Source organism: Scylla paramamosain, chromosome 15 (genome assembly GCF_035594125.1).
Source record: "Scylla paramamosain isolate STU-SP2022 chromosome 15, ASM3559412v1, whole genome shotgun sequence".
Lineage (NCBI taxonomy): Eukaryota > Metazoa > Arthropoda > Malacostraca > Decapoda > Portunidae > Scylla > Scylla paramamosain.
The window spans coordinates 20,191,012-20,200,428 of NC_087165.1; the positions used below are offsets into that span (position 1 = coordinate 20,191,012).

Here is a 9,417-nt window from a genome sequence, read left to right on the forward strand (position 1 = left end):
ACCTAACCTAACCTAACCTAACCTAACCTAACCTAACCTAACCTAACCAAACTGTAGACACTGGTTTGTCATTCAATTCACATTAGGCAAAATACCCTTGCCTAATTTGAAAATCATGCCTAAAGTGGACATTAAGCAAGTAAGTTGCCTATTGTCAACATCGTGCAAACAAATTGCCTAATGTGAACATTAGGCAATTTCACTGCCTAATGTTCACATTAGGCAATTATCCACATTATGCGTGACATATATATATATATATATATATATATATATATATATATATATATATATATATATATATATATATATATATATATAATTCTTTTTTCTCCTCCCGTTTCTTTCTTACTTTTTGTGTTGGGTAGCAAATATAGTATTGGGTATGAGCCAGGAACAAATTACCCTAGATACAAACTATATTTCAACAGATGCTATAACAATAAAATACTATACAAAATGGGGTCATGGGATCAATTAGAGATATTAGAGTGTGTTACCCCTGTGCTGCTCTCCTGGGCAGGTTAACTTGTGAACTGACTTGTTCTCTTCATGATTCCACTGACAAACACTTATCAAAACTCACCTGTTGTGGAGTCTGTAACTGGCACATTTCTTCGTTTTAAAAAAGTTTCTTCTCTTTTATTTTTTCTGAGTTCAACTGTGACTTCTGTTCTTCTTCTTCTCATTTCCTGTAAAGAAACAACATGAGTTTGAAAACATTTTTTTGTTATGTTCCATTAATGACAATGGCACATTACATTTTACATAACACAAGAAAGGATAGACAAAAGGAAGCAAAAAGTCAATCACTGATAAAACTTCTGTATCGGTAGTCATGGTCAAAAGTCAAATAGCCTTGTGGACTCACTCACACTGTGTTTTAGGTTTTTTCCCTCAAACTTAGTCCTTTGATGTACAAGCAATTTAGTAGTAAAATCTGACATGTGAAAGTTTCTTTGTAGGTCAGAGGACTTAAGAGAGCAAGAAGACACAAAACATGGAGAATAGGAATGTGGTAACTTGATTATTGTCCATGACTGTACCTTATCAATACAGTCAGTCACCTGTTTACCACTATCTGGAGAAAAAAATAATAAAATAAAATAAAAACAAAAATAAAAATATAAATAAATAAATAAAATAAAAAAAATCAAAGGAAAGTTTATCTTGGTATATCAAGAGCTCAAACATCTATAGACTCTGACTTATCACTAAAATAGAAAAAGGAATCTAAATAATTTAAATATTGGATGACTGTTGTGTCCACAGTGTTGTTTTCAGTTTGTTGCTTGTGTGCAGTACTTGTTAACACTCATCAGTAGGCTTACTTGTAGCACTTACTGAATAAAATGTGTATACCAGTATCCATATATTATTCTTATTTTAAAATATCTTAGTTGTTCTGGCTGTTAGAGGATTGTACATCATAATTAATACACTGCATGTGACACAGTTAGATGGTGGATATATTTAGAAAAATACAGGAAAGAAGACTGTATTGGTACAGAAGACCAGGGTGGAGGTGGATGGACTGTGCAAGGGAAAATGAGAAAACTATTATGGGATGATGTGTATGCCAGTGATGTAATGTATACTAAATTTAAGAGCTTTGCATAGGCAGATGGGAAGCCAGATATGCATTTCTCATAAAATGCAGCTGTGAATAAAACTAAGAGGTTAAAATATTAATGTTTGCAAATGAGGATTACTTTTACCTCCTTATCCACAGTTGTGGATGCAGACAATTTTTACACATAACAGTGATACAGAGTGTATTGTATTTGTGATACAAAGCTCCAAAGACAAGAGAAAGAGGAAAGAGGGGAAAAAAGAGAAATAATAAGAGAATTAAAAATGTAAAACATATTTTAAAAATTTCATCTGGTCTCTAATCTTCTCTCCCCTTATCTATCCAAGATTAAGGGGCAAAGAAGTGATACCTTCCTCTCTCTCCCTATCACACTTAACAAAGCATTCATTCTTCACTCTCATATAATTCCATTCTCATTCTATTTAGCAATCTTTGGGTTTTTTGAATATTCACTCTCACACTTCACCTTTCACTAACTTTCACATGCACTCATGCTAACTTTTACTCTGTAACTCTAATTAGCATTCACTTCCATTCCTGCTCTCACTCTCACTTATTCTTTCACTTATTTCCATAATCTAACTCACACTCATTTTCTTCCTCAGACTGAACATCACTCACATTTATTCTCATTTTCTTCCTTTCTATGGCTATTCTCACTCTATTAATCCCTCAACTCATGCTTACATTCCATTCAACTCATTCAAGTTTACCCTCACTCTCACTTGCTGAAACAGCCTACTCACACACTCATGACTCCCACAGACTCAGTCAGTTTCCCTCACACACACACACACACACAACCTCTGCATTTCTTTGATGTGGAGAGAGGCAGAGCTTTCATTATCTGAAAATGCAGTAGTGGATAGTGATGCAGACCTTTTGGTGTTTTAAAATCTGTATGTATCAGATAACTGATACATTACTAGTGCATGACCAGGCCTGGTAGAGGAGAGCTGTCGAACATCAGTCCCATAAGAGACATGGGAAATGCCCAGGGAAAGGTAAAGATATGACATTGACAGGTGAGTATATAAGGTTAGGTTCAAATTCTCTTGATAAAGCCATTTTTCTGATGACCACATAATTTGTAGCTATATATATATATATATATATATATATATGACTAACTGTATATTATTGTTATACTGTAATAAAAAAAAATCAATAAACTTGTTTCATATTCCCAGACTTACTTTTATGGAACATTTATTGTATTTCTTTTAAGCCAATAGTTGTAATAACAACACATTTGCAACCATTAAATGTGGCCTGCTTTGCCCCTCTTAAGGCTTACTATGAAAGAAATCTGATGGAACAAGTTCACCCGCAGACCTCTAGGAAAGACAGGCTTTGTGAACACGCTCAGCAAAACTTGGAAGCAGGCGTTGTCTGAGAGCAATGTTAAGGCAGATTTTAAAGCCACTGGTATATATATCCATTCACTTCAGAAAAAATCTAAGACGGACAGACTCGATCCTATTAAGTTAAAAACCTACACAATGTGGAAAGATTTAGGATCTGCTGTGGATGCTAATAACAGCCCAATACTCATTCCAACCTCAAATACTATAGATGCCTAAGAAACAAAAATCACTGAACAAGAAAAATGACCCAACTTTATGCATATCATGGAACCTCCAATAGCAACATCAAGTCCAGGTCCATCAAGGCGAGCTTTTTTGGTCTCCAAGTACATCAAAACAAGCCTCACTGACTCCAAGTATGTCAAGGCAGGCATCAACATCTCCAAGTATGTCAAGGCAAACTTTGCAGTGTCCAGATACATCAAGGCAAGCCTCACCATCTCCAAGTACATCAAGGCAAAGTTTTCAGTATCCAGGTACATCAAGGGAAGCCTCATCATCTCCAGTTATGTCAAGGTGAGCTTCACAATCTACATGTCCATCAACACTCCTCAATGATAATGTAGTCAAAGAAATATAGGATAATGAGGCCTTGTATGCCAGGGTATTAAGTTTTAAAGCAATCATTAATGAGATACAAGCAAGGGCTCCTGAGGGAATGTAGTACAGTATCCTCCTAACAACAAAAGAAACAGAGACAACACTGGAGCAAGTTCTTCAGTTCAGAGGGGTGATGTGGTAAAACTCTTCTGCAACCAAGGAAAATAAACACCCACAGTGAAGTGGTGACACATAAGGAGTGTGCTGAACAGCTAAGAAAGAAAAATGAAGACAAAACTGGAGGAAAAAAGACACAAAGAAAGAGGAAAACCCAAATGACAACATAACAGAAACAGAAAAAACCAAGAAAGCCACAAAGAAAATTATACAACACTGATTCAGCAACCACAACAGATGAAGATATAGATTATGATAATTCTTCATCAGATATCAGTCTGGAATGTTTCCAGAATGTAGAGCAAGATGATACATCAATGGAAGCACCCACAACATAACTGGAAAACACTGCTCCTACAAAAACCAGATTTGAACTGCCTAAAATAACTGAAAAGTTATTATACTGGTCCTCGTGTGACTTATTACTGGAGAAAAGTCATGAAAATCATTTCCAAGGAGGAAGAAGGAAATGTATCAGAAGTGGAGATGAACTTTCTAAAGAAAAAGACCACTACTAGTAACCCAAGGGATTGGTTGCAGATTGAGAGGACAACAAGTGACCTTTCAATTGTTCCTGTTCAGTATATTTATCTTTTCTATGAACCTGTACATCCAGACATCACTAAATCAACTTTTTATTTCCCTGATGTAGTTGTTTCAGCTCACCTGAAAAAACATTGCTAAAGAATTTAAGGTGTAAAAAATTAAAAGTAAATAGTGTTACTGTGTAAGCAGTTTACCAACACAGATTTGTTGATTTTTTTTTCTTTTTTTTTTTTTCACAGGAATATGATTTTGAATACAAAATTGCCCTTTCATTTATATACATGATTTGATGTTTGCAGAATCCATTTATGCATTTATTTTGTCATTAATTGCAGGCTTAACATAATTATAAAATAAAAGAAACTTTTTCCCCGTACATGATTTTTTCTTCCCCATTTTCCAAGTAAAAAAAAAAACACAATACAAATACTACAACAAAATACAGTAAAATCCCTCTCATCCGGCATTCGAGTATCTGGCAGCTTCAAGTATCCGGCACATTTTTCCCCGAGCCTTAAAATCAATAAAAAATCAATGTGTACTCATAAAATCGATTAAAATTCCCGCGTGAGGCATACTTTGTCCCCTCGCCACCAGAGCGCACTGCTTCACGCCACCCACGGCCCACTGCACTGTGTTTACTCAGTGACTCAGTCCCGCGTGTGCACTGTTTATCGCCTGACGCCTTTATCATGCCTAAAGTTGTAAAAAAGAGGAAGCGTGTTGTGCTTACACTTAAGCAGCTGATCAGATCAGCTGATCTTTGTTATGGTAAGATGCGTGAGTGTAGGGTGGTGATTGTGGACATAATTTCATTTCTATTCAAGTATCCGGCAATATTCAAGTATCTGGCATGATGCCGGATAAGAAGGATTTTACTGTACCTAATTATTTTTGTAAGCTAAAATCCTTACTAAATTTTAAGGTTTAATGATGATCCTTCAGATGAAATAAAGACTTGCCAAGAAAATTATATGGTTTTGGAGACCAGAGTTGACCTTGTTATTTTCTTACCCCACTTTATTATACTTTTACATAATACATGAATTCTTTCCTCTGTCATTATATATGTACCAAATTAATTTCTTGAGTAAACTCATTTCCAAGTTACAAAAGATGAAAAAAAAAAAAAAAAGCTGCCAATCTTAGAGAGCTGAATGGCAACTGCCAAGAGAGGAGACTTCTAAATAAAACCCTACACAATTTAAAAATTCACTTTAAAATATCAACAAAGAGCTGTCATTGATAGTCAATGTTCTACCACCTGAAACCAGAAGCTTCTTTACTATTAAAAAGTATAACTGCATGGAGGGAAAAGTCAGTATATGTTGCTTAAATGTTTGATGGAAGCCTTTATGCCTATCTTGGCCAGACATTTCCAACGTGCAACTGTTCATAGACTAAGCATGAATCAAATTTACCACAGAAGACACGAAAGTTTTTCTATATCTTTCTGTGTTCTTATGCCAATCTCGTTTACATGTACAATGAAAAAATATCCACACCAGGTAGGAAAATGCATGTGACTTGAGAATGTTTTGGGTTAGTGTAATTAATCTTTGCCACAGAAAACATGAAATGAAAACATAATGCATGAAGATCACCCACCACAGTTACACAGCTATGTCTGGGATTTAGATTTCTGTGAATATCAGGGTAAAGATTGGTGAGGTTGGACTAAAAATACTTCATCAAACATGACATTAACCATCCTAAAACTAGCTTGGCTGGCTGATCTGTGGTTAATCCAATAAAAGTTTCACAATAGCAGGAACCACCGATATTTCCTATTCATGAGAGTGTTGCAATGGGAGACACACTTATGATGAAGCATGGCTGTCAAACCCTGGGGCATGTGAGACATAATGCAGAGAGGCACTGCCATAAACAATTGTAGGGCAGTTGGACATACATGCTTAATATAAAAGGAAATAAATTAAACAAAATTACAAACGAGAGAGAGAGAGAGAGAGAGAGAGAGAGAGAGAGAGAGAGAGAGAGAGAGAGAGAGAGAGAGAGAGAGAGAGAGAGAGAGAGAGAGAGAACCACACCATCAATGAGTCAAACCTAAAAACTGATCTCACTCTAGCCTTTACCATGAACCCTTCCCTTGAGACCAACATTCACTACCATACACAACTGATCCACATGAAGTCAGGGGGCATGAGGTCCTAGTGTGAAATGTGTTCCCGTGAGCCAACACACCCTGACCACCACACTTGTACTCAAGTCTTTCCCCTTGTTCTTAAAAGCTCCCATTCTATTCTCAATCCGGTTATTTTGCTATGTATCTACTCAATAATAAGTTAAGGATGCCAAATAAAGGTGTGAAATAAGGTGTTCCCGTGACCACACATCTCCAGACCGTCACACTTACATCCTGGTCCTTTCCCTTGTTCTTGAAGACTCCCATTCTGTTCTTAAACTGGTCATTTTGTTGCTTGTCCATTATAGACTTGGATGTGAGCCTCTCTAGCCCCAAAACCAGCGTTCTTGCCCTCCCCTGAACACGTCCGGTGCCCGCAAGACAGACAGACAGACCGCTTGACGTCACACTCCGGGACTCAAACCAAGCCTTCCATTGGCCAGTTCAGTTCAGTTGTTGGTCGCGAGTCTAGCCTTTATATCGGCACTCCCTGACATGTCCCTCCTCACTGTCTACGTCTGTCTGTGTCTTCTCTTTCCCTTTCCCCTCTATTCCTGTCCAAAACTTATATATTGTTTTTTTTTTCCTTTCTTAAATACTGTCAGTGTCACGCTCCCTCTCCTCTCCGACCCTGAGATGAGAGCATTGATTGGTCGCCGCCTCTTCCCAATCACTATTATATATATTTGTTCCATCTCTATCTTTGGTGTTTTTTTTATTTATCATTAATTTTGGACACCTGTGTGTCTTGGAAATTATTCTTTTATAAATGTGGTGTCTTGTGTGTTTATCGTATTATTATTGGTAGCCGCCGTCTCCCTGTCACTACTACATCTCCCCGGCTCTATATGTTCATGTCGTTTTGCAAGTTCATTACCAATACTGGACGCTTATATTAATTCAGAATTGTTCTTTATATGTGTGACGGGCACTGTGTGTTAGTTTTATTCAGTAATTTGTACAAGATAGTATTTGTTTACTATTTGAGCAACCAATCGTGGAAGAGCTTTCATACCGTTTCGAGCTGGATCAAAGTTGAACAGGAAATACACCAGAAATAAATGTATAGGCTCTATAGATATAAAATTACATTACTTAGAATATACGGAATGTTGATTTGATATGTATAATGCGTAACCTGGATCAGTGGTATTTCATCAAAACCTGCCATCATAAAAGAAAGAATAATAAATTGATCACCGCATTTTTAAAGTCAGATTTTATTTAGTACTTTCTCATTATCTGGAACATAATGATTCACTTATATGGAGCTTGTTTTACATCAATGACAGATTTGCTTAACAGTGTGTGTGTGTGTGTGTGTGTGTGTGTGTAACGGTAACAAAAAGAGGGAGTGAAATGATCGCCACCAGTCACATATTGATTAGATCAGGTTTGAAACAAGACGTTCCATGTATTAATAAGAAAGGAGGTCGGAACATGCTGATGACACATAGACACTAGGGGGTGCATAAGTATATTCAGGTAAAATGTTATTGATGTGCCGAGTTTTAAGGTATACTAAAAATAACTCACAATATTTATAACTCCATGTATTCATAAGAAAGGAGATCGGAACCTAGTGATGGTAACTAGACGCGAGGCGTGCATAAGTATATTCAGGTAAAATGTTATTGATGTGCTAAGTTTAAAGATATACTAAAAATAACTCACAGCTTTTAGCGTCCCCTCTCCCTTTTGCCTGGAGCACAAAACACAGCAGACAACAAGGCATTGTTGACTTCTAGGCTGTCCCCAAGGCTCAGTGTATTTCCTGTATCATAAGCCACACGATACGGAAGTGCAACCACTATTGTGGGAAACATGCACATATCTAATGGGACCGCAAGTGACAGCAGCAGGTGGGGTAGCTATAGTACATATATTGCTATTAATACACTACCTATGCTTCCCGTGACATAAAGATGTACTCAGTGTCAGAGTCTATCATGTCATTCTAAGGGACACGCCGAGCGGATGGATGTTTGCATGAGGAAACACACAGGTAAAATGATGGACACAAGTGATCAGAAGATGAACAGCAGAAATCCGCCTGGATACCTCACTGACAAGCAGAAATATTCAGACAAACAGTATAGTCCATTAACTGACCCTATTACAGTACTACACATGAACAATCTGCAAATAGGGTACTTGGACAGCGCTGTCTTGGATGGCTCCTGCAGCACATTTAGAAAGTAGACACCTTTAGACATATTCAGTTTGTGAATGTCTACACTGATACAACAAGGACTCCAGAGGTCAGGAGATATTGAGTTCAAGCATGCTTTCTTGACGTCTACACAAGATAGTACTGCAAGGCAAGGATCGGCTGGACCGCTGGACTTACGATATGGACTGCTTTAGGGTAGCTGAACCAGTACAAATTATTCGGCCCATGGTACGGTAATTTCCTACATTCTAAAAATTGTACAGTGTTTGAGTGCTTGAAAGCAACTCAGTTTTTTTTTTTTTTTTACTTGGCAAGGTTTGCCAAGGTACTAAAGGCAAGGTTTGCTAGATGAGTACTTGTATATATACTTGTAGATGGAGTACTTGCATATACATGTGAGATGCGATGTCAATATATATATATATATATATATATATATATATATATATATATATATATATATATATATATATATATATATATATATATATATATATATATATATGATAAAGGGCTCTGGGATTGATTTAATCAAACTGAATGGCTTGGAAATTTTCCAGACTTAAACCTCTCTTATCACATAGGAACAATGCTGAAAGACAGATTGAATGCTAAGACGATCCAAGAACGTGATGATGATCGGTATTCAAAAGACAAACTTGTGAAACATCTGCAAGATGTGTTGATTTTTAGCTCGACACTAATCTCTATGAGTCGGTACTCCGATCATATCCCTAAAGATTGCAAGCTGTGCGAGAAACGCGAAGCTTCCACACTAAATATTGAAGGCATCATAGATTCTCTATTGTTTGGAGACGGTAGTTTGTTGGTTTGTTATGTCTTGATTATGTTATTTTGGGAAAACACTCCTTCT

General features: G+C 36.8%; 1 protein-coding gene across 1 annotated transcript in view; it reads right to left on the bottom strand.

The window, feature by feature from the left end:
- Positions 1 to 6,805, bottom strand: part of LOC135107603 (importin subunit alpha-3-like) — a 31,433-nt gene extending 24,628 nt beyond the window's left edge. Inside the window, 2 exon segments of the mRNA XM_064017635.1 lie at positions 587 to 692; positions 6,602 to 6,805. Of these exon segments, the coding sequence (XP_063873705.1) occupies positions 587 to 692; positions 6,602 to 6,673 (178 nt within the window). The 5' untranslated portion in view covers positions 6,674 to 6,805.
- Between the last annotated feature and the right edge of the window lie 2,612 nt (positions 6,806 to 9,417).